At 38.5% G+C, this 25,255-nt stretch overlaps 1 protein-coding gene across 3 annotated transcripts; it reads right to left on the bottom strand.

Moving 5' to 3' along the window:
• Nucleotides 1–416: 416 nt before the first annotated feature.
• Nucleotides 417–24,428, bottom strand: LOC139939779 (synaptotagmin-12-like). 3 transcript variants are annotated; one of them, XM_071935891.1, is made up of 8 exons: nucleotides 24,284–24,428; nucleotides 19,621–19,815; nucleotides 6,535–6,818; nucleotides 5,581–5,749; nucleotides 4,522–4,737; nucleotides 3,773–3,893; nucleotides 3,100–3,233; nucleotides 417–2,701 (listed from the first exon to the last, which is right to left on the bottom strand). In XM_071935891.1, exons 2-8 carry the CDS (start codon nucleotides 19,801–19,803, stop codon nucleotides 2,531–2,533), a joined length of 1,278 nt encoding a protein of 425 aa, XP_071791992.1. In that variant the 5' UTR covers nucleotides 19,804–19,815; nucleotides 24,284–24,428; the 3' UTR covers nucleotides 417–2,530. The 3 variants fall into 3 exon arrangements, with proteins under 3 accessions (XP_071791992.1, XP_071791994.1, XP_071791993.1); XM_071935893.1 differs by lacking the exons at nucleotides 19,621–19,815; nucleotides 24,284–24,428 and adding an exon at nucleotides 11,322–11,603; XM_071935892.1 differs by lacking the exons at nucleotides 19,621–19,815; nucleotides 24,284–24,428 and adding an exon at nucleotides 11,371–11,603.
• Nucleotides 24,429–25,255: the final 827 nt, after the last annotated feature.

The following is a 25,255-nucleotide window of genomic DNA, read 5'->3' as shown; positions in this document are numbered from 1 at the left end:
TCTCGCAACTTTGATGACCGATTGAGTTCAAATTTTCACAGGTTTGTTATTTTAGGCATATGTTGAGATACACCAACTGTGAAGGCTAGTCTTTGACAATTACCAATAGTGTCCACTGCCTTTAAATATAAGACTTCAATATTATTGTTTTATACACTGCTGTGACCGGTTTCCTGCTGATTTATTAGAGCTATTTATAGGCCCCCGATTTTCGTAGGCCTCTCGAGTTACTCTAAAAACGCCCTTTTACTTAAACACAAAAACAAACACATACTGCGAGAATCACTGTAGTATTTAGGTGGAACTCTGGAGAAATCAACATACAGTTTATTTTAAAAAAAACAAAACAATTGTTGTTATTATTATTATAATGAAAATCTACAGAACAGCAAGTTTTTATTTTGAAGGGTCTTTTTTAAAAATGAATTTAAGTACAATATTACTGCATGCGCTGTATATTATGACGACTACAATTAAATAAGATTGAAACATAATTTATGATTTTTTATAAATTATGAGGAGAAAAACCCCAAACTAATGGGCCAGCTATGAGAAATCATAGAACACAAACGTATGACCATAGAGTGACCACTACGGTTGGCGAATTACCAAGTGGGGATACTTCTTGCTTTTTTATTGCGGAATGATATCTTTGAAAACGATGGTTTTATTAATAATGGTTTTGCGCAAATTCGTGTGCTTTCAGATGCCTAATGTGCGGCTTCAGCCATGAAGTATTTTAGTATTTGAGTGAGCAAACAAAACTATGTAACCTTAGAGGGAGACGTTTCTCACAACTTTGTTTTTATATATTTGATTTATTACTATCAACAGCTATTCTTAACATTCAAGTAATTTGGATTTCGATGTCACTTAAAGGATTTGGGTACTTTTTTAAATTGTCCATAGATTAACATTAAACTTACAGGTTTTGAAGATAATGATAGTGAAAAGCTTCCCTTTAAGTATAACTTACTGAGGTGCTGTGTAGTTTTTGAGAAATGAGTAAAACAACGGAATGAAAATACGTTAGTAAATGCTTAAAATAATTTTTGTCTCTTGAGACGAAAATTATTTCATTACATTGTTTTACCCGTTTTCCCAGAAGTACAGCACCTCAGCACGTAAAATTTTCAGGTAAGCTTTCTACTATCATTATCTTCAAACTGTGTAAGTTTAGTGTAAATATGTGGACATTGTGTGTTTTGTCCTACAAAAAATACACACCCTTTAAACCATGCAAGAATACCGAACATTAGTACTTACAAAAATTCTAAATTAAATTCTTTTTTATTTAACAATAAAATTTGTCATTTAACAATAATAAAAAAAAAAAAAATTACGAACATTCCGTCCCTGAACAATTAATTAATTAATAATGCATTTTCATATTTATAACCAATGTTTCACTTTAAATGAAAACCGTCTATAGTTGCAAAGAATCTCAGTACTACGAACAGTATATTTTACACAAATATATCTCAAATAATTTGAATAAATTAATTTGTATTTGCTTATAGTTTTGGTCTTCGCCTGCTACACACCTCTAGGTTTCTTTGTGTGAATTAAAATCGCATTCGATTCTTTGGTAATGCATCTAAAGACATTTAATGTATCTGATGCCTTCTTGAGCTAGAAGTAATTGCACTTTGTACTGCTTGAGGACTTTCTTGTAACAATATCAAGTCCTCCTCCCCACCCCTTCCCCTTACATTATATATTATTACCAAAACATGTCTTGCCTCAGCAATTTATAGAAACTAAATAAAAATTTAATACAATTTTTACAAACCGCCCTCTGCAACTTTGGTTAAACGAGTTATTATCCAAGCACGGTCGGTACCTTTTCTATAGACACGCCCCTCCCACGCCGCTCAACCATCCTGAGTTTATGAACAATGCATTTCATGTTTATAACAATGGTGGCGCTTATAATGAAACCACTAGAGAGCAAGTTCGAGCACAGACTAAGGTTAGAGTGTGCACCATGGTTAACTCGTAAAATGTTGACCATTAGTTTTGACTCGAACCTAGGCTAGTCGCCCAGTGGTTGACTATGGGTGCGTTCGATTAGCTTCCCCGGTCGACCCCGGTGTGTGGCGTTTTTTTTCCCAGGACGAACGTGTGCAGATAATTGCCCACGTTCGTCCTGGAAAAAAAAACCTGCCACAAACCGGGGTCGACCCGGGGAAGCTAAACGAACGCACCCTATGGTCGACCATACTTTTGGAACCAGCTTAATATCCATGGTTTCTCTACTGGTCACCCCACACTTCCATTTAATGCTAACATGTGTAAAGCGAAGAAGGGTACCAGTGACGCTACAGCGAAAACGTGTTGATACCGTGGTACCGATGGTTGACTAGGCTTCCAAACGAGTCGTTCGAGTGAGTGCGTCACTGCGCATGTACGTTGCGGGCAGTAGTCGACTAAAATGTGCACACTCGAACTTGCTCTAAAGAGTCTCGTCGGCGCGATGAACATTATTACACGAGTTATAATACAATTACCATTTTGAATAAATGAATATTCATTTGCGCAATGGATGCCACATGGATATCGGACGGCGCAGGACGGTCATCATTTGATTCCAGTGTGTTACGGCGGCGCCCTTGCAGGTCGAGCCAACCAACACGTGACCTATGCTGGGGGTCTTGCCAGAAGGTGCATTTTCAGAGACTGATATACGAACAGTAACTTTCTGTTGTGACAAGAAAAATGGGAAAACAAGAGAAAACAACAACATTTGAATTCAGAATTATTATTGTAAGGCCGCTTTGTTGGTAAAAACATTGAAATGAGCAATTTGCATAAAGGTTTTAATCATTTTATTGATCTTCTTCCTGCCTTCCACATCTGTGATGTTGGCTCCAATTCGAGATTTTCAGTCCCTAGATAGCCCGAATGCGCTGGAGTTCCCCTTTCATATCTGAACTGACTTTTCTTTAACATCTTTGACCACAGTCTATAATAGTCTCTTTTGAGGGTCCATTGGTTACCATAACAGTAAGTCCTTTCATAGATTCATACGTTTTAACGGCCCCTTTAGTGAGGTTTGTGACAAATGTCACTGCTCGATACAGACCAACCGAAACTTACGTCTAAGATGGTAGATGGTACCGCAAACATCATGGCTTCGTTGAAGATAGGGCAATTGTCACCTCTTTTAACAGAGGACTTCTTTTTGCTAACCTTTTTACCTCCTTGTAACAGATAGACTTTCACAAATGGGTCTGTTGAAAGAAAAACAAATGCACACAGCAGTTTGGTTATCCAAGTGCGCCCTCAATGTTGTTGTTAATTTCTGATGTGCCTTTATAACCGTTTGGGTCCTCAACCTTTGGATTTCCTTTTTCATTTGGCTTTCGGAAGGGAGAGAGAATAATGCAGTTGTTCCTCTGTAAATCGTTACCATTTTGTTAGAGGAATGGTTCGTGCAATGCTAGTAAAACTCTTCACCCGGGAGATGTAGAGCCCTTGTGAGTATCTTTTGGGCTGACACCACGCCATTTTGTTTGGGAGATTTCTATTTATTGGCATGATAGCGTTATAGGGTGCGTTCGTTTAGCTTCCCTTGGTCGACCCCGGTGCGTGGTGTTTTTTTTTTACAGGACGAACGTGTGCAGATGGTAGATACCCACGTACCCACGTTCATCCTGGTGAAAAAAACCGACACACACCGGGGTCGACCCAGGGAAGCTAAACGAACGCACCCATAATAATACGGTCTGGTTGGAAACGTGTCCACACAACTGTATTCAAATTAGCCTACCTGCGGTTGTTTTATTGTCCGTCCATTTAAGACCACGTGCTTTGACAATAACCACCGTTAGACGCTCTGCAGTTGGTAGGTAACTCAGTGAGAACAAGATATCACCTAAATCGGCCGGTTTCTAAAAAAAGAAGAAGTAGAAAACAGAAACTATAAACACAATTTGTACCAATATTTTTAAAGGTTGTTTATGAAAATTGTTATCATAAAAAATTACATATATAAACTAGTCCCACATCAACAACGTGTCTGTCCACCTCATTTTGTTGAGTTTTTTTATATGAAACTCGAAGATCTGACTACTTGGTACTCGGCCGATGAGCTGTGTATATCTCGGGTATCGGAATACTCGGCACGTACTCAGCCACTATAGGGACCTACTCGTACTCGATATCAAAAAGTGATCGTACATGAGAATTACCTGGCCACCGTAGTACCCGACAGTACTTTATACTGAACTGAAAAGCATACTCGACCACAATCTGTCCAATTTGATCAAAATATGTGGTCCCGTATTATTGAAAAACAATTCGCTTTCAAACGAACGGGACGGTGAAATGGTTTCTTCGTTATGCAGAAAAATGGCAATTAAATAGATGTTGGTAATGATGATGCAGTTGGTATTGTGATTTAGTTGTTGGTGTTTTTAATGCTATGGTTTTGTTGTTTTATCTGCTCGTTGTTGTGGTAGCTATACGATATGGATGTTTCAAAGGAAAATGTATACGATAAATAGGAGCGACTCTCACCTCATTGATATCACTAAGATTCAGCCAAGTACTGAACGGTCCCGGGAGTAGATCCACATCACCCAACTTCAATACAGTCTCACCTATCGCCTCGTGCCTGGCGTGACGGTCGTAAGAGTACACCGTGAATTTAAGCGAATGCTCGGCCAGATCTTCCTTGGCAATCTTGAGGGTGATTCGCTCATTGTACACGGGGTTTAGACTCTTACGGTACACCTGTAAAGTTTATCAATACAAATCAGTGGTTCAAAACAGTCTTGAATTGCCCTCCATATTATCTCCCCCTTCCCCACTTGCCTTGCCCCCCCCCCCCCCCAGCATGCAATGAGAATGTCTACACCACTATTTCCACTCTGTAACCTTCTCATAGAACAAAGAACCGTATTTAGTTTTTAAATGAGTAGTCATGTCAATTACCATGTAGGCACTACACAAAAACAAAAATAGAAATTAACAAATACAGAATAATGAAAAAACGGTTGGGGTTACTCATGATCCCCAAGCCTTTACACTTAGGCTTGATAGTTCCTCAAGCGTTAACTGCAATTCTGTCAGGAGAAATTTTGTGCTTTCAGGAAATTTACAAAACAGGATCCTATGGGAGTATTGCCAATCTTATCAAAGCCCATAGCTTAGGCCCTATATCTTGTTTTTCTACAGCAATATTGTTTTTCTATAGCAATGGAAAGCTTGACACGATCTGCTCAAGACCCGTAGCTCAAGATCTCATGTGTTAAATTCTGTCTCGCAAGATGGCCAAATTGTCTGCTCCAATTGTGGCAATGTGGCAATATAACCATTGACAATTTCGATATTATAGGCCTACCGGCGGGCACGGGGGTTTGACATTGATTGATGCACTGATGCGTGTGCGTACTGGGGAATTTGGCGGCTGTTGTTTTTTCGAAAATGGTTTTAGGCCGAATGGCGATTGGGAAAATTGGCACGTTCGCATCGATGTTCTCCTCAAGACCTAACTTGCGGTTGTTAGGGGTGTTGTGGCGGCATATGGGGGGGGGGGGGGTTCTTATATCTTGGAGCAGAACCCTCGATTCTGACCTTGGTTTGACCTTTGACATCATGCTCAGGCATCAGATGCATCTTGATGTATGTGTCAGTGGGCGTGGCGTTCTCCCATGTGGCTTTGAGGTCTGTTGCCTGTACGAGCGTCAATGTGAAGCGGCTATGCTCTGTTGAGTAATCCAACTCCACTTCAATTTGACCAGCCCTGGTGATCAAACACATCAGAACGTGAACTCATTTATTGAGATATTCATCAGTTAACATTGTTAAACTGTGATAAAATTTATGAAATCAATATTTGCATGAATTCAATTTTAGCTCATCCAGTGTACGCGCCATGCACACTAACTCTTAGCCAATTATGGTAAGCCTGAACATCTGACGTCACACTTCGAGGCTCGTTAATTTTACGCCGAATATGATCCTTGAGCATACGTCAATCCCCAACCGTTGACCTCGCATTCATTTCACATGGTAAAATCATACGTGCACAAATAAAACAACATTAAATTCCTATGTACATTAACACAAACATTATGCACACTGCAGGCAGACAACCAAAGATCAGCTGACAAACATCACCCAGGACCAATTAAAACACATATGGAAAGCTCACGTCATTGCACATTTTATCCAATGAAATCATTGTATCCAATGAAACACCGGGGCTATAAAACCAATACCTGTCTTTATCTTTGTGGATAAAGACAGGGGACTAGTTTAATGATTGTCTAAATTTACCCCAACGAAGTTGTTTGGGGTTTTGCCGTCATTACACAAGGTGACTAAAAGGCAACGAACACTATTGTAAGTTTTCCTCCAATATCTAAAACTGATATTTCTTCATGACATTATTATTCACGTTCTTTACCGGTTTATTCACGAAACGTCACGATGATGTGTGCTTTTGAGTGTACATTGGTTTCGTTACCAAACATATATATAAAATACACACATACAAAGATACGAGAAACAAATTTGTTTAGTTACACGTTCATGAAATTTTCTTGCACCGAAGATTCCGACGTCACGGAGCTAAGCGACTCGCTTGAATAGCAACGAACTAGTTTACGCATGAGCAGTTCATCCTGGGAGACGTCACGTGATGCTGAGTCGGAGATGTCATGGTGGTCGTCTGCCTGCTGGAAGTTGCCGTGCGATTCCAGCGCAGCCGCAGAGACCGCCTGCTCTGCTTTGGCAAATATGTTTTCATATTGAACAAACTGACCACCATCAGGCTCTTCAGCAGCGGGAAGTTCGGTTGACTGATTAACCTGTGTGGAAGGATGAGAAAAGAAACAGGAGTTTGAGTTTGAACTCTTTCTGAACCCTTTTCCCGTCTTTTATGATCACTTTTGCTGCTTTTAAAGGCAAGCTGCAGTGTTAAAGGCACTGACTGGATACTACTAAAAGTCACGAACATTTTGATACCGAACAAAATTGAACACTAGATCCTAATGCAGTGTATCATCAATGATTATTGCGGTAATTTTTATTGCAGTATAATCAACATGAAATTGTTTTGCTTATAACCATAAATATCTTCTTTTGTTTTTTAAAATAATGTTAGACTTTGGTGTATATTATTTGAACCACTCTCATCATAACGCCTTTGGTACCATGGACAACAGATATTCAATCACACCCTTCAAATATAGTCTGGAGCCGCGATAGTGCCCGTGCATATATTAATTGTTAGCGAGGCTTCTCCTTTACTGATGACGCCTTCTTTCAACACAAGACTTCAAGTAAATGTATTGTAAGCTCAGTACGCAGATGATAATGACCAAGTTTAGGTAGAGTTGAACTGGTTCTAACGGCAGCATCGAATTTGTTTTGAATACAAACATAACACGTTTTTTGATTCAATGAAAGCAGACCATAAATGTGGTAAAGCCAGATCAAACAAAAAATGCCTTCAAGATGGTTCACTGTGATGAACCGAGGCCACTGTGACCAAACCGATGCTACAATCCACAGTGATCAAACCGAGGCTAAAAATTAATCCACTGTGACCAAACCGATGCTACAATTAATCCACTGTGACCAAACCGAAGCTACAATTAATCCACTGCGACCAAACCGAGGCTACAATTAATCCACTGTGACCAAACCGAGGCTGCAATTTATCCACTATGACCAAACCAATGCTACATTCCAGTGACCAAACCGAGGCTAAAATTAATCCACTATGACCAAACCGAGGCTACCATTAATCCACTGCGACCAAACCGAGGCTAAAATTAATCCACTATGACCAAACCGAGGCTACAATAAATCTACTGTTACTAAAACGAGGCGAGAAGAAGATGGTTCCTTTTTAATGAAGCATTATACATCGACTGTTACTGTGTATAAGCACTGGAGCATGACAAAGATACTATAACAAACATATCACCTAAAATTTAAAAACGGTGGAATTAGCTGTAATTAACTATTCATATAATAGTTTTGGGGAAAGTAAATAGCGTGCACTGCATGGGTTGCTTAAAGTTGATATACTTTTTACAAATGCAGTGGCGCATTGTAATGTTGCACTGTGTGTTGATAGCTCGTTACCATCGAAGCGCCTATTATTCCAATACAGGGTCTTAGTGCAATGAAATTCTTCACAAAACAAACATAACAGAGGATGAATTAATTATTATAATTAATTTATATATACCTATAAATAGCTATTACTCATAATGTTTTAAGTATGATTCTTTGTGGCGTTCATTATAGTGTTTTTTTTTGTTTTTTAGTTCTTTGAACTATAAGCTTTTCAATTTACAAATAATGTTCAATATTGTTTTGACTATAATATTTGAAGTTGTTATACTGTGTCATCAGCTGGAATTTAGCAAACTATGCTTTGTATAACTTTCGAGCAACACTCATTGTGCATACACGCCAATAGGGCCTATCCCTCCATCGTTGTCTGACATTGAATCGAATAATTGGTTTTCTACGAAAGTTTATTATCACAATGAGAATCGCGTAACGTTAAATTTGTCATCGTCCGGAAAATGTAGGACCATGTTTAAAAGCGACAAAACACGTTTTAACATAAACTATTACAGAATACTAAACTTGAGCGCCAATCGACGAAAATCCAAGATAGCTTTTTATAAGACACTTGAATATTCACGTAGTCTTAAGACGTGTATGCTCTCGATCGACCCACAAGCACCATCCAATGACTAACATTAATGAATTTCAGGAAACATATTCGCAAAACCCCCCAACAATTTTAAGAAGTAGCAAAACATTTCTTTGCATGGCCCTGAGTACTCCGTTAGAAAAGAAACTTGTAAGAAACTGGCGTGAAGGAAGTGCTGACAGCGTCCCTTGTTTGTTAAGTATGTTTATATGCATGGCCCATGGCAAAGCAAAATGGCCATATGCATCTGTCATTATTAATGTAGGTTGACTAAATACATAATGCGTACTGCAAATAATACATGACCACAACTCAGACTAGCTTATAGGGGGTGACAAATTACCATCCCCTAGAAAATTAAATAAACATATCACATAAATAATTGATACTCTGGCAATCATATCAATCATTTCAAATTAATAACCTGCCCGCTCAACAGATCCGGTCAAAGATTCACGTACATGTACATGAGTATAAAGAAAGGCGCTAAAGACACAGGGTCGATTTCACAAAGAGTTAGGACTAGTCACAATAGGACTAGCCATTAAAGCCATTTTACACTTTCGGTAAACAGTATTGTCCAAGTCCCACACTTCGTGTATCACAACTTATATATAAAACAACAAACCTGTGAAAATTTAGGCTCAATCGGTCATCGGAGTCGGGAGAAAAAAACGGGAAAACCCACTCTTGTTTCCGCGCGTTTCGCCGTGTCATGACATGTGTTTAAAATAAATCCGTAATTCTCGCTAACGAGAATTTATATTGTTTTACCGTTTTCTAAAAAAGTAAAGCATTTCATGGACTAATATTTCAAGAGAAGTCTTTCACCATCACCTTCTGTAACCCCTGTAAATTATTTGTAAATCTGTGAACTTTTTTTGTTTTTTTCTGTACCGAAAGGGTCCAATGGCTTTAATAGGACTAGTCATAGGAGATATTGAAAACGTATGACTAGTCCGAACGAGAACTCGTCCTACTTATGTCTCAAAATCCGCCCAGGAAACATTTGGTAAATTGTCAAAGACTATATGTACTCTCACTTGGTCTGTCCCAACATCATAACAGAACGAAACTGTGAAATTTTTAACCAGTTACAGTCGTTTGACCAGTTCTGGATCACTTCTTGAATTCACATGGTTTTTTGTTGCAATCTCTTTGATATCTTAAACAAAAAAGTTTATCAGTTTACCTAAACATGTCATAAATCTCACCAAGTATTCACTGACAAAAAAAGATTAGTTCTTTTGAAGAGGCTTTGAGAAAAGTATCGTCACCTGTTTGACCAGTTCAGGATCAGTTGAATCTATTCTGAATCAGTAGAGTGCCCTTTATTGCAAACCCATACTCCCATTCATAAAACTGTCTCTCAAGGACACGACACATCAGAGGTGTGTTGGCATGGACTTGGACTTCCTTTCTTTAGTGAATGTCATGCAAGTGTCTTCAATAGCAGCGCAAAAACCCAGCGACAAAACCACAAAACAACAGCAAAGGCAAATGAAAAAGTGAAGCGAACCTAAAAAGCATTATTGACCCCTCCAAGCTTAATTTTCTCACAAAATAAAAAATCTTCAAGAATTTGTTGAAGTCATGTTTCTCAAAATCAACTAAATAAACTTTCTATTGCAGTAGTATGATTTTACCAGACTTAGTAAGTTAGTGCGGCACCATTTGACGCAATGAGATGTTAAGTGATCCCGAACTGGTCAAGGATAAGTTGCCCCCCCCAAAGAAGATTTTGATAACTTTGTCTCCTCAAAAAAGCAAGATGACTGCACAGTATTTACAGGAATGTTTTTTTACACATTCTTATCATTTTACATAAATATTTTTTGCCCCGGCACTCCAATTCTAAAGGTAAGAAGTTTTAACAGTGTTTTTCAACCAACATTTTTCAACAAAAAAAATGACAAATTTCGCAGACAACCTTCAGGAAAACGGCCATAATTTATTTGCTGATGATGTTTGGCACCTTATTTTGGGTCTGTTGGTTTAATGGATGTTAATCTTCACATTTATCAACAAAAATTGGTAATAATGAGAAATGATATAATTATTTGGTTATTGCAAAGTTGAAGTGATCCCGAACTGGTCAATGATCCCGAACTGGTCAAATGACTGTAGTTAGTCATCGGAACTGCAAGAGAATAAAGAAAGAAAAAAACACCCTTGTGGCACAAATTTGTGTGCTTTCATATGCCTAAAAAGGCTTCAGGGCCGGAAGCATTTGATCAGATTTGAGTGAGAAATTGCCTCTTTCTACTTCAGAGGCCGAGCCGTTTCTCACATAGTTTTATACTATAATATATATATAAACAGCTCTCCGTTGCTCATTACCTACAGTAAAAATATTATGCTAATAATTATTTTGAGTAATTACCAAACGTGCCCAGTGCCTTTAAACAAAAATTCTGAGCTAAACAATTTATTGAAGATCAAGGATACATATCACACCGCATCGTAGATATTGTAGATACCACACAAGGGTGTCACAATTGGTACGACTTGGTAATCCTTCAGAACGGGAATACAATCACGTGTCAATACGCAACACCTTCATGTAAACGCATAACAACGTAGACGTCATTGAATAAGAGTGGCAAACATTATCAATGCGTAACCTATATCCTACCATAGAGTACGGACAGATCTCTGCTGTCCTTACTCTATGATGGTCCTACCGGTTCCATCCTATACACACTGCCTGGTGATGAAACAGAAGAACAAGATGATGCTCAGTCACAGCTTCGTTGGTAGCCGACTCTTTATTTAACCGCCTGTAGATTGCACAGAATGCATGCCTCTCTGCTTACAGACCTTAGTGCATCATGTTGTCTTGATCAAGATGGCAGTTTGTCTTCCACAAATCAGAACCATCTCTTGTGCCTCTATCCGAAATATACTTTGGTCCGCCCGTTCATAATCAAAAAGCGATTTACACGGGGGCCATGCACATCCCCTCCATATAAAAACCAACAACATCCAGGGTTGAGGAAAATCATATATTAGCGACTTGACACCCGTGGAGCTGTGTGCGTGGGTTTGTATTTGCATGATTGGATTACATATCGTGCACATCGATCGCACTGCTCGCATTTTCAACGTGAAATTGTAGTCATGGGAGGAGGTCGTGAAAACTCAAACAAGACCTGGGGCCTGCTTAGGGGGGCTGCCCTAGCTACTTTCAAAAAGAACAAGGAGAAACACCCCCCCCCCCCCCCCAAAAAAAAAAAAAAAAAAAAAAAACACGAAAAAACAACAACAAAACTCTATGAGGCATTTAACCTTTTATACCAGTAACAATCCTCAAACTCATGTCAAAGTAGAGAAAACAGCATTTGAGAATCGTCCAAGCACCTTAGCTTATTCCGATTACTGCAATCAAAACGAGCCAAAACTGTTCCCCCCTTGCACTAATCTGACCCAGGAATTTGACGAAACTTAGCCTAAACACTGATTGTTCGCATAGTATGGTTTATGGGACGATGGGATTAAATTAATTTTACTTTAAAAAAACTAGCCCTGATAAAAAAAGGACCAAATCTTAACTTTCATTTATTAAGCTTATCTTCAATGATAAAAACTCAATATGATATCATCAACTCTCTATCTTTATATGCAGAGAGAAAAGAGAATGCATAAAACAAAGGGCAGGTCGCTTTATAGACACCAACGTAAACCTGCTACTTTGTAGAAGGCAATTTGCTATATCTTTGTATTATAAACACGCATTTGATTTCAGCCCATCGTAACACTCCCGATGTCGATTAACTTCAATTGATATATCGCGCATTCGACGATCCCCAGTCTGTCTTTTATACTTCATAATAATGGTGATAAATGGATGGTGAATTTCATTTCTTACTCCACCGCCTCTTAATCGTGAGGCTGCATGCATAATACTGCGATAATGAATGCTCAGTCAAGACTGATGCACGACTGTCATTATTCTCTACTCTACTGTGTGCAATGCACACGCACCGTTCGGAACAGACTTTGGTCGCCATTTGTGTTGATTACTAATTTAATATTTTGGAAGACGATGACGTACCTGGATACTTGTTTCACAAAACACGCCCCCACCCATCCCCACACACAAAATCGAACACAAGCTAAGTATTAAAGGCGTCGCACTCTACTAATTCGATCACTTGAATTTTTAAAGGGGACAAAGTGAAATGTTTTTTTTTCTTCAGAATCAGCCGATTGTCCGTATTTAATACTTCCGGTTAAAATTGTGTTCTAACCAATAAATGACTTTGTGTTAACGCTGATGATGCACGCACGAATAAGCACACTGTAAACATGGCACTGTAGCTCAAACCACTTGGGGGTATTTTGAGGAGATTTTTAATTTCAAATCTTACTTGAATAAAAGAAAAGCACATTGACAAGTTATTCCGCCTGACAAGTTGACATTTTCGAGCAGAAAATGTGAAATTGATTGCTGGCCGGTGGTGTGGTCCAACTTTTCGTGTCTGAATGTACCCTTTTGAGACTATCATTAGGTGTCTCCAACAACTGTTATAAAGGCTATAATTATGATCTCAATATTAGTTTATAACAATCAATCGTCTCCCATTGATTAATTTCAGGTTTGTTTATTGGGGTCTCATGTGAACAGACGTTTTCTGGTGGAATAATTATGATACATGGTTTTAAAGACAGTGGACACTATTGGTAATTGTCAAAGACCAGTCTTCTCACTTGGTGTATCTCAACATATTCATGAAATAACAAACCTGTGAAAATTTGAGCTCAATTGGTCGTCGGAGTTGCGAGATAATAATGAAAGAAAAAAACACCCTTGTCACACGAAGTTGTGTGCGTTTAGATGGTTGATTTCGAGACCTCAAGTTCTAAACTTGAGGTCTCGAAATCAAATTCGTGGAAAATTACTTCTTTCTCGAAAACTACGTCACTTCAGAGAAAGCCGTTTCTCACAATGTTTTATACTATCAACCTCTCCCCATTACTCGTTACCAAGTGAGGTTTTATGCTGATAATTATTTTGAGTATTTACCAATAGTGTCCACTGCCTTTAAGTGCACCGGTCACAATATATTACGATTTCGTATCAGTGTAGGCCTTTGACGAACGGTGTACGGGTGCTTCAAATGCCAAACCGCAAGTCAGCAGGAAAATAAATTTGAATTTTAGTTGTGGGATTTAAAGACACTTGACACTCTTGGTTAGTGTCAACGACCAGTCAACCCACTTGGTTTATCTCAACATTATGCATAGTAACAAACCTGTGAAAGTTTGTCCTCAATTGGTAGTCGAAGTTGCGAGAGAATACTGGAAGAAAAACACCCTTGTCGCATAAGTTGTGTGTTTTCAGATGCCTTGAGTTCGAGACCTCAGCTTATTCTTATTCAAATATTTCCGTGAAAAAATACCTCTTTCTCAAAAACTACTTAACTCGTTTCCAACACTGTTTTATACCAACAGCTCTCCATTGCTCGTTACTAAGTAAATTTGTAAGCTAACACATAGTTTGAGTAATTACCAGTAGTGTTTGGTGCCTCATTAAGTGAGGGAATAAAAGGGTAGCGACGAGCTCTTTAACGGCCGTTTAAAACTGGCAGGGTCGTTGCCGTGTGAGAGCCAAGGGCGAGGACCTTTATCACGCGGCAACGACCCTGCATGGTTTTAAGCGGTATTCCCATTAATAAATGCCTTTTTGGTTAAAAGACGTAATAAAGTAAGAAACTTTGTAAAACTTGTCCGTTTCCGACGCGCGTGAGCTCTGTATGTACGACGTCCGTGTGTTGCAATGTTATGACTGAGACGCCCAGTTTCCGGATCCGTTTGTGCGCGTTGTAGTCTTGGTGCAAGACGTTTTCGTTTTACTTTCACACACAGCGCGGGAAACTCACCGACAGAGCCCGCATCGCACGTAGCAAGAAACGTCTTGCACCAAGACTAGCGCGTAATATCCGACTACAACCGGTTATAAACATAGCTCCAGCTGGTCATTAGCAACCATTTCAACACCCCCACGTGACGCGCTCTCCACCAATAGGAAGAGCGAAACTGTCTGAGGTATTTATGAGTGAATGTTTATTGAGCTTATTGGCTTTTCAAAACACAGTGTTGGGTTTAAGAAGGAGGGCGCGAGATCATAGTTAGGTAGTCCACTCCACATCAGATAAGTAAGTGATAGAACAAAATGCCAACTCCAAACTCCCTAGAAAAGGATTGTCTCACAAAATAAAATATAAAATAGGGGAAGTACTGATGAACAAATACTAAAATGAATATAAAAAAAAACCGAATCCTGTTAAATGACAATATCATTGTCAAGATGCCCATTATTGTGAGACAATATGACGGGGACGAGGTTGAAAAGGACATCCCGTCCCCCGACACCCACATGCACATTTCGCAGTAGCCCCTAACTCCAGCATTCGGTTCATGTGGAGGCATATGGAATGCTGGTTTACATGTTCGTTTTGTTCATTTTGTTTCCATTCTGCCCTGATTGCAAACTGATTGTCTTGTGGACGGACGGAGAATAACATAGGTCTGTCGGGAGGAATCCTGACGAGAAATCGATGCAATTTGTAAACACACTTTGACAGATTGTGTTTAGATGTCTGCAAATTAAGTTGACCATAACCTTTTGGTTGCCTCTCATTCACAAACCAAGTTGTTCGTTATGTTCTTTAAAGGGTGATATTGGGTGTGTTCGATTAGCTTCCCCGGGTCGACCCGGTGTGTGGCGTTTTCTTTTTCCAGGACGAACGTGTGCAGATAATTACCCACGTTCGTTCTGGAAAAAAAAACCCGCCACACACAGAGGTCGACCCAGGGAAGCTAAACGAACGCACCCTATGTCTGTGAACAAATCTTCCGGGAAAGACGCCCTCTATCGATCCAGCAATATAACTCGATCCAGCAATATAACTCGATCCAGCAATATAACTGTCAACTGTGAGCACTCCCCATCATTTATTCAGGTAATTACAATGGTAACCCATCCAAAGAATTTGCTGTGCAGCCGAACACTCCCGCATTACAACCCTATATATACAAATTACAGCAGCTCATCAATTATTTCAAGGTCAATTTAACGCCACTGTCATTAAAGAGATATGCTTACCATACAGGGATGTGATGTCTTCGTTTGATCGTACAGATGATGACATTATTTACCAGAAGAATAAAAACCACCCTAATAAAAGGGTTTACTAATAAGATCAAAATGCCGCATAAATCATGTTCTGTAGACTGCATGCACTTATCTTTACTGAAACAATCCTGACATCTGGACCCCCCCCCCCCATTGGATCACAAACTAAATGAATCGTCACAATTAGGTTTACATACAAAAGAACTGGAGCAGAATTCCTTTGCAAGATTTGCAAGGTGAGTCTCCTTTATAGTGTACGGCAGGTAGATAATGGGATTGTACCTTTGATACAAGCATGGAATTTGGGTCACAGTCAGAGTAGAGACAGATACATGTATGTATGTAGCTACAGATTTGTAGAATAGGGTGCGTTCGTTTAGCTTCCCTGGGTCGACCCCGTGGTGCTCACTCGGGTGAGCCCCTGACAAGAGCTAATCGAACGATCACTCTCGCCCTCTTGTGGTGACGGCATGCACCTCAGGTCACCCCAAGTGACCCACTTCACAAGCAGGGCACTGGGGTCGACCCAGGGAAGCTAAACGAACGCACCCAATGTTATATGGTATAACAAGCATTTGGCAGCCATTTTGAACGTTTTCAAATTGTAGGTGGTCACAAATTTAAATCTGTGCTGGCGCTACAACCAAACATCTTTCTCATACTTATGACATCTCTGACCGTGCTTTAAATTCTATGATTGTATCGTGAGAGGTACAATCCCCAAAATATTTCCCACTTTTTGCCACATAACTTCACCGATATTCAGCCAGACACAGCGCTCAACGAGCAACAACAAACACTGCTTCTCTCCAAGGTGTCATCTTTACTTTTACTCAACCGTATTAGTTCTAGGCGTGGGTTATTCAAAACCTCCCCGTCTCTTTTATATATTTGCTTGAATGCCAAGCTTCTTAAAGATTTATCGACCGTGCTCTTGCCATTTATTGGCGAATGTTCCAAACTTCACCCGAGCCGCATGTGGCATATGGCCACTTTATATCTTGAACATGGAGCCTTAAAGATAACGCGTCTGTATTTTAAGATGGTTTCATAAAAAAAGGGAACGGTTAGTTTTTGGCCTCATAGGCATAAGTCTCTGTTCAAGATGATGTTCTCCCCACCCCATACAACAACAGCAACAACAACAACAACAACAACAACAACAACAACAACAACAACAACAACAACAAAACAAACAGAAAAGAAAACTGATATGCATTTTTCATTTATGTCATAGTCTTAGAAGTTGAGACATACTCATCTTAAATATTTACATGTACTTTCATTTACAGTAAGACACTTGATAAACAATTCGAATCAAGATGGAAACAGCTTTCGAACTAAACGTTTATTTCTCCCACTTGAGAAAACATGAGCATCTTTCATAACAACTGAATCGTCAAGAAATGTAGAATTTCCCGTTTATCAATCTTCCTTAACTGACAACGCGAGACAAGAATACATCTTTGAAGATTATTCGCCACGAAACCAAAATTTGTCCTCAATCAATCGGCAGGGGAAAACGCTGAGATTGGATTATTTAACGAGGGACTGTGGAAAGTATAGGGGACGTCAGATCGCATCAGCTCTAACTGGAATTTATAACCAAGAAAAAAAAGTTGTCAGACAATTTAGTGTTAAAGGTTTGATGACAGGAGAAAATAACAACCTTGCAAGTAGATTGACAGATTGAGGCTTTAAAACAGAATCATCGGTATCATGTTACTTATTGAGCAAGTGCTTGCAGAGTTTAAAGACACTGGACACTATTGGTAATTGTCGAAGACCGGTCTCCTCACTTGGTGTATCTCAACATAATATGCATAAAATAACAAACCTGTGAACATTTGAGCTCAATTGGTCGTCGAAGTTGCGAGATTACTATGAAAGAAAAAAACACCCTTAATTGTAACACGAAGTTGTGTGCTTTCAGATGCTTGATTTCGAGACCTCAAATTCTAAACTTGAGGTCTCGAAATCAAATTCGTGGAAAATTACTTCTTTTTCGAAAACTACATCACTTCAGAAGAAGCCGTTTTTCAAAATATTTTATACTATCAACCTCTCCTTATAACTCGTTACTAAGCAAGGTTTTATGCTACTAATTATTTTGAGTAATTACCAACAGTGTCCAGCGCCTTTTAAAGGAACACGTTGCCTTGGATCGGTCGAGTTGGTCTTTGAAAAGCGCCATGTAACCGTTTGTTATAAAATCGGTATGGTTAGAAAGATGTTGTAAAAGTAGAATACAATGATCTACACAAATATGCCTCGAAATCGCGTGGTTTTCGTTTTACCTCGTCGACAAACACGGTCAGCCATTTACGGGGGTCAAATATTTGACTCCCATAAATGGCCGACCGTGTTAGTTCGCGACGTAAAATGAAAACCGTGCAATTTTGAGTGATACTTGTGTGGATCATTATATTCTACATTTAAAACATCTTTCTAACCATATGCATTTCATGACAAAATGGTTTCAAACGCTTTTCATAGACCAACTCGTCCGATCCAAGGCAACGTGTTCCTTTAAGATGCTACTTTTCTCCCTCGAGAAATAAATCGGTTTCATATAAACATCGTTGTGTACAAAATGCGCATGTCTATTTTGGGGATAAGTTACTTACAGACGTCGTTGAAGATGATTCATGTTGACACCCTCTACAAAAACGTAAAACATTTATGTTGAATACTGTTAAATCATGTTATATTTTGGGTGCAGTCATGTTCTGTTTTGCCTTGTACATGATTATAGGATTCTAAGATCGTTCTATAGATAAAATTATACTGTCAGTTGTTCCTGAACATCATGTTCTATAATTATTTGATTTGGTTAACTTTCCTTAGAAACTCAATGTTGTAAGAAGAATTTCAATGGTATGCATACGGGAACCCATGTGTCTCACCATAATTGCTTTCAGTGCTTTCCATATTAAAGTTTAGAGAAAGGTAATTTGCAATGTTGCTTACTTGTTTTACCTTGGCGCGACTTCGATCAAATTTAATTTAAGCCTTTAAAAAAAAAAACGATCTTACAATTCTTAAATCTTATGTGTGAATTCCTTAACAATAGAGACCTTCAGTGATCACCAATGAATGCTATACTGCTTCCTTAATAATGAATGAAGAATTATTGTCAATACTGATAGGTGTCGTGCAAGGTATGCACAAGGCATCGTCACACATTAGCGGCGGCCATTTTGAAACTCGCCAAAAATGGTTAACACACTCAGTGCGTATACAAAAATGTGTTGCGTTTTGTGATTTAAGCCATCGATTTGGATCCATAAACATGTTCTTAAAAAAAAAATAAGCTCATTGTTAATTTTGTCATAGCACACTTTCCTCATGAAAATTGGCATCAAAACATGCTCGACACGAGTTGCTGGTAATGTGCTATCGAAACAGTTTCAAAATGGCGTCCTATGCCTTCAACGAAAACACGCTGCTATCCAGGCAGTACAGACCTTCTCATTGATAAACAAACCATACTGGTTGGCACTGTGAGCCGATTGTTAGCCAAAAAAGTAATTTTTGCAACAGATAACCTGGAAAAAAATTCAGTTTGTTTGGGAACATTTCAATTAAATACAATATCTCCCATGACTGTTTGCTCTACACACAATTTTGAACAGTTTTGTGACATTGTTGCAGGCTGTGGCCATCTGTTTTTGTTTTTCATGGCTTACTGTAGTTCTGCATCCTCTTGGGCTGTGACATTGCGATAGGAGGGTCTATGTTAAAGATCAATGACAGTGACACACCGTTAACTAATACGGACAGAGTTTGAGCTTACCTGGTACGCGGCACCGTAGTCTGTCTTCATTAGACTTGTCTTTTCTTCGTTGGTTCTCCTTATGTAGGCCAGTAGCTTGGTTGCATCACATGACTCACTGCAGAACTTAGCCCAGACTGCGACCAGACCAACGCCCAATGCGGTAAGGCCAGATATGACCAGTGCTACACCAATAACTGTCATTATAAAACCAACCTGGGAAGGAGTGAGAATAAAATTCCTATACCATCATGTTGGTAATTAATGGAACTGAAAATAATCCTTTTTTTTCATTTAACAATGAGTCAACCAACGCGTGAAAGATATCATCTTATATTATATTACCATCTATGTATCATCTCATAGTAGATTACGTTAGTTTCCCGTCCCAGATGGATGATTTCTGTTATTTGCATTCATGATTATTTGTGTGTGTTTGTTTATAGTGTTGAGATGCACTTTTCCACATCACATATATATGGCTGCAGAACATGTACAGTTATGCAATTCCAGTGTCAGAATCAGAATGAACATAATTCCAATGAAGGACAAGTGTTTGGCTAATAACAAGTCAATGACAAGTGTATTATAAAAGTCGTTAAATTGCTTTCCCGATCATTGCTCGTCATAATTGCTTGACACTACACAAGAGAGACCAGGGCCCAATTTCATAGAGCTGCTTGAAAATAGCTTGCTTATTTTACACATGTTACTGGAAAAAAATTCATGCCATGTACATTGCTTGTGACTAATATTTGGCTGTTGTTTACTTAGCATAACAATTGAGTGGAGTCTTAGCCGGTAATCTGGGCCCAATTTCATAGAGCTGCTTAAGCAAAAATTTTTGCCTAAGCAAAACTTTTTGCCTAAGCAAAAATTTCATTGCTTAGTAAAATCAGATTACCGGCCAAGACTCCACTCAATTGTAATGCTAAGTAAACAACAGCTTAATACTAGTCATAAGCAATGTATATGGCAGGACATTTTGGCCAGTAACATGTGTAAAATAAGCGAGCTATTTTCGTGCTTAAGCAAATTTTTTGCTTAAGCAGCTCTATGAAATTGGCCCCTGATTTTACAAAGCAAAGATTTGTTTGCTTAAGCAAATTATTTTGCTTAAGCAGCTCTATGAAATTGGGCCCACATTCTCAATGTGCGACCAAACCTAGGTCACCATTCTCGCTTGAGGATTTTATACAGCAATTTCAATTTGAGGTTTCGCAAATTAATATTGCAACTAACTGACATTTCTACTGACATTCTACGAGAAGTAACAAACTATTTGGACTTTGACAATCACTATACGCAGGATAAACACATGTGACGTATTACAGGCCCAACACTTCATCAATTAATGGTCAAAAACTAATTGTCAGAGGATAGAGAGGTGTGAATGGGGGGGGGGGGGCAACATTAGTGATTAGAAGAGATGACCAAAATCACCTTGAATTCATGCATGAACTCGACCCCATTGAATGAATTCCCACTTGAAGTGGCACTCATACCGCTTTGGTGATTTATAATTAGCTCTGTATCATACAGCCTTTCAACAAACCAAGCATTATGGAAACAAGATAGCCAGTGTTGAACTTGAACTCAAGTACTTTTCAGTCGAGAATCAAGTACATCAGAGTACATAGAAAAGCCAAGTACTAGGCCCTACCCGAAGCGTACATGGTCAATTGAGTACAAGTGTCCTACAACTGTTTTTGTGTGTATGAGGTCCGAGAATCGAGTCCAGCAGTCGAGTAGTGCTGGGATGATATTCGAGTACTAAGAACGAGTGTTGAATACAATACTGTGAAATGAGGAATAAAAACAGCAATGGTTTTTGGCATTTTTTAAATTGTTGTGATAACTGTCTTTGAACTGCACTGGACACCTTTAGTAAACTGTCAAAGACCAGTATTCTCACTTGTGTGTATCCGACAATTGCATAAAAGAATACATCTGTGATCATTTGGACTCAATTGGTCATCGAAGTTGCAAAAGAACAATGAAAGAAGAAAAAACCACCATTGTTGCACAAATTAATTTGTGTGCTTTCAGATGCCGAAAAATGGCGTTAGGCCTAATATTAATTTTTAGTAAGAGATTACCTCTTTCTCAAAAATTACGTTACTTCAGAGGGAGCCGTTTCTCACAGTGTTTTATACTACCAACAGCTCTTCATGTCTCATTACAATGCTAACAGTTTGTTTTTATAGTAATATTACCAATACTGTCCCGTGCCTTTAAACACAAAAACATCACAAACATACTGCTTATTCTGGTCTTATGCGATGAAAACAAGCATGTCGATGGAGTTGGGTCAAATGTGATTTCCTCAACTTTTGAAGCTTTTCAGACAGAAATATTTTAGTGGATTTTGGTACTGGTTTAAAAAGAAAGCATGATAAGTGAAGTTACAAACTGAAGCTCATCATCTACTGTGTAACCAAACCTACCTAATATGAAATTGTCTTAACTCAGTATTTCGTCACAGTGAGTGAACAGTGGGTCAAAATGTTGACATTACCATTGGAAGCAGCCGGCGTGAAGCAGGTGTTAGTTGCACTGCATTTTAATCGATTTTCTTCGGTTGCCGATCAGTTTCGTACTTCGGCCTTGCAACGAGAAGGGACCGTTCTACTTCAGTAAGAATTTCTTTTTCATTTCATCCAAATTACATGACACTTGATCATTGAATATTGGCCGGCGGATTCTTACAAATTGCGATGAAGGTATTAAAGGAATTTGTAATGCTACATACACAACCGAGATTGAAACTGTTCTAGCTTCATTTTATCAGGGAAGATGATTATTGTTGCTTGTTAATTGAGAAGGCCTTCAAAAGTCACAGTTCTTGAGGTGATAAATGAATAAAAGTAAGCATTCAAAAATTGTTTGATAATGGGATGTTATTGTTAAAGGCAGTGGACACTATTGGTAATTACTAAAAAAAATAATTATTAGCTTAAAACCTTACTTGGTATCTGAGTAATGGGGAGAGGTTGATAAAACATTGTGAGAAACGGCACTCTCTGAAATAACTGAGAAAGAAGTAACTTTCCACAAAAATATTTGAATTTGATTTCGAGACCTCAGAATTAGATTTTAAGGTCCCGAAATGAAGCTTCTGAAAGCACACAACTTCATGTGACAAGAGTGCTTTTTCTTCAATTATTATCTCGCAACTTCGACGACCGATTGAGCTCAAATGTTTACAGGTTTGTTATTTTATGCATAATGTTGAGATACACTAAGTGAGAAGACAGTCTTTGACAATTACCAATAGTGTCTTACAATTACCAATAGTGTCTTGTGTCTTTATTGATGAAAACAAAAAACAATCGTAAATCTATAAGGCACCTGTGGGTATGTACATCTGTCCTAGCTCAAAAGGTATACTTATTCACTTCAGCTTCACGTTTGATAACTTTTATTTTTAAGGCCATTATACACTTTCGGAACTTTCGGAACAGAAAAAAAAAGTTCACAGATTTACAAATAACTTACAGGGTTTACAGAAGGTAATGGTAAAAGACTTCTCTTGAAATATTGTTCCGTGAAATGCTTTACTTTTTGAAAAAAACATTAAAACAATTATCAATTCTATCGAGAATTACGGATTTATTGTAAACACATGTTATGACACGGCGAAACGTGCGGAAACAAGGGTGGGTTTCCCGTTACTTTCTCCCGACTCCGATTACCGATTGAGCCTAAATTTCCACAGGTTTGTTATTTTATATAGAAGTTGTGATACACGAAGTGTGGGCCTTGGGCAATACTGTTTACCGAAAGTGTCCAATGGCTTTAAGGAAACGTTTGCAAATTGAGAATAGGAATGGTGTAAAATTTAAAGTTGAAATGAGCATCAATTTAATAATAAAAGCTGGTGTTTTGTGACCTCTCAAAATAAGCACCGAATTAGAAAGACATCGACTTTACGCAGATATTGTTTGAATTTCAACAATAATTTCTCCGCTACATGAAAATGGATGATTGACAGTTCATTTTACAAAGTTGCCGAATAAAATGTTCGAAAAGAAAATCCCAACGAAAACAAATTGTTCAAAATCAAAGTCAGGCAAAAGTTCGATGACGTAATTTTATGCTGAAGTATGCCGCGAGGAAAATAAATCACATGAATTTGAAAATAAAATGTACAAAAATATGATAATTGTATTTCAATGAGCTATAGGCTTAACGGTGGCATTTTCTACACAATTTCAATGTGTATATTTCATCATTAACATAAACGAGTATAAAGTGAGAGTCACACCTGAATGAATGCCATCAAACTGCAAGACAGAAGAAGGGCAGAGCCGTGGGGGATAGGGCGAGGTTTGGTTAACACCTCAAGGAGAGAGAGGAAAGTGGCACATCTTCTACAATGCCGAAGTTAGCTGCAAAGTGCTCCACTGTAACAGTTGACATCACATTTAGTTTGAACTCTAGTAGAGCATGCTTCTAGCTTTCATCCAGATAAACCCAGGTAAATTGTTACTGAAACAATCTAAATGTCTCCCTTCCATGGGTTTTGTCAATGCAATCAAATTAAGATCGATTTCAAAAAAATAAAAACACGTACACTTATTATACTGTTCACTCTGCACGCCCAAGCTAAAATGAATAATATTACTCTTAATAATAAATGGATAACCAACAATTTACCACACATTGATGGTTTCAAACATACCTCAAACGTTATGTGACAGTGGGCAGACAGCAAACTCTTCACCTGCAATGGTTAACATGTTTCTCACTATAGTTTATCAGCTGCTGCTAGTAGTACCTCGTGAAGGCTCCAGACTAATGCAGCGCGTTGATAATGGCAGTATGCCTCCTGCAAGCTCACATAGCCTTCATTCACACGATGAAGTAAACTCACGTAGTGCAGTTCCACACCAGTCGGTTTTATGTCAGGGCAGAGCGAAAAGAAAGCCCCAAATTTGGCAGACAAATTTAGGACCGGTTTGGAGCGACTTGTCAGAGTAGTGCAATATCTTATACTAACATGAGATCGTCACAAAATTGTAAAAAAACATCACTTATTTTCGTGTATTTTTTTCTCTGCAGTCTGCGGGTATTCTCCTTTCACAGTTGCCACAGCAACGGTTTGCTAATATCAATTTTGTTCGTCGAGAATGAATATGAATAACGTCGGGGAGCTACTAGCCTTTATTCGTGTCATCTTTTATTCATTACATTGAGGCAGAGCACCGGCAGATGGGAATAGTGTTTCATTTGGACTTCTCAACGTCTCATTCAGCGGTTATCTAAAGGGCAAGTTATACAATTTGTTTTGTTTAAAGGGGAGCTTGTTCGAAATACCTGAACTTTTAGAGAGAAAAATAATAGTCTTAACTTCTCTAACCTTTACAACGGCATTCATGATTAAATAAGAAAGTATACTGGAAAAGCACTAATTCCGTTATTTCCTTAGATTTGACCTCCTTTGACAGGGCAGCTGATTTTTATGCAACCACAGTTAATATCAACTACAGTTTTAGAGAATTTAAAGTTTCAGAGTTTTAAACAGTTTTTCAAAAGGAATAAATGAACACTTGAATATTGGCGCCCAATACAACCCTTTAAGGATTTACTTTGACAAAAAAAAAATGGCAAAATGAAATCAGACCTACTATAAAAATATACAAGACTTTTTTTT

Source organism: Asterias amurensis, chromosome 7 (assembly GCF_032118995.1).
Source record: "Asterias amurensis chromosome 7, ASM3211899v1".
Classification (NCBI taxonomy): domain Eukaryota; kingdom Metazoa; phylum Echinodermata; class Asteroidea; order Forcipulatida; family Asteriidae; genus Asterias; species Asterias amurensis.
The sequence above is the reverse complement of the archived record's forward strand: the minus strand, read 5'-3'. Positions and strand labels throughout refer to the sequence as shown.

What these genes read in the sequence shown, in the direction of transcription:
- LOC139939779 (XM_071935891.1), bottom strand. Translation starts at nt 19,803, where the DNA reads ATGACAGTTATTGGTGTAGCACTGGTCATATCTGGCCTTACCGCATTG. An exon ending in ATCTTAGTGATATCAATGAG is followed by an intron (nt 3,894 to 4,521) that starts GTGAGAGTCGCT and finishes TTCTTTTTTTAG; the next exon opens with AAACCGGCCGATTTAGGTGA. An exon ending in GGACAATAAAACAACCGCAG is followed by an intron (nt 3,234 to 3,772) that starts GTAGGCTAATTT and finishes TTCTTTCAACAG; the next exon opens with ACCCATTTGTGAAAGTCTAT.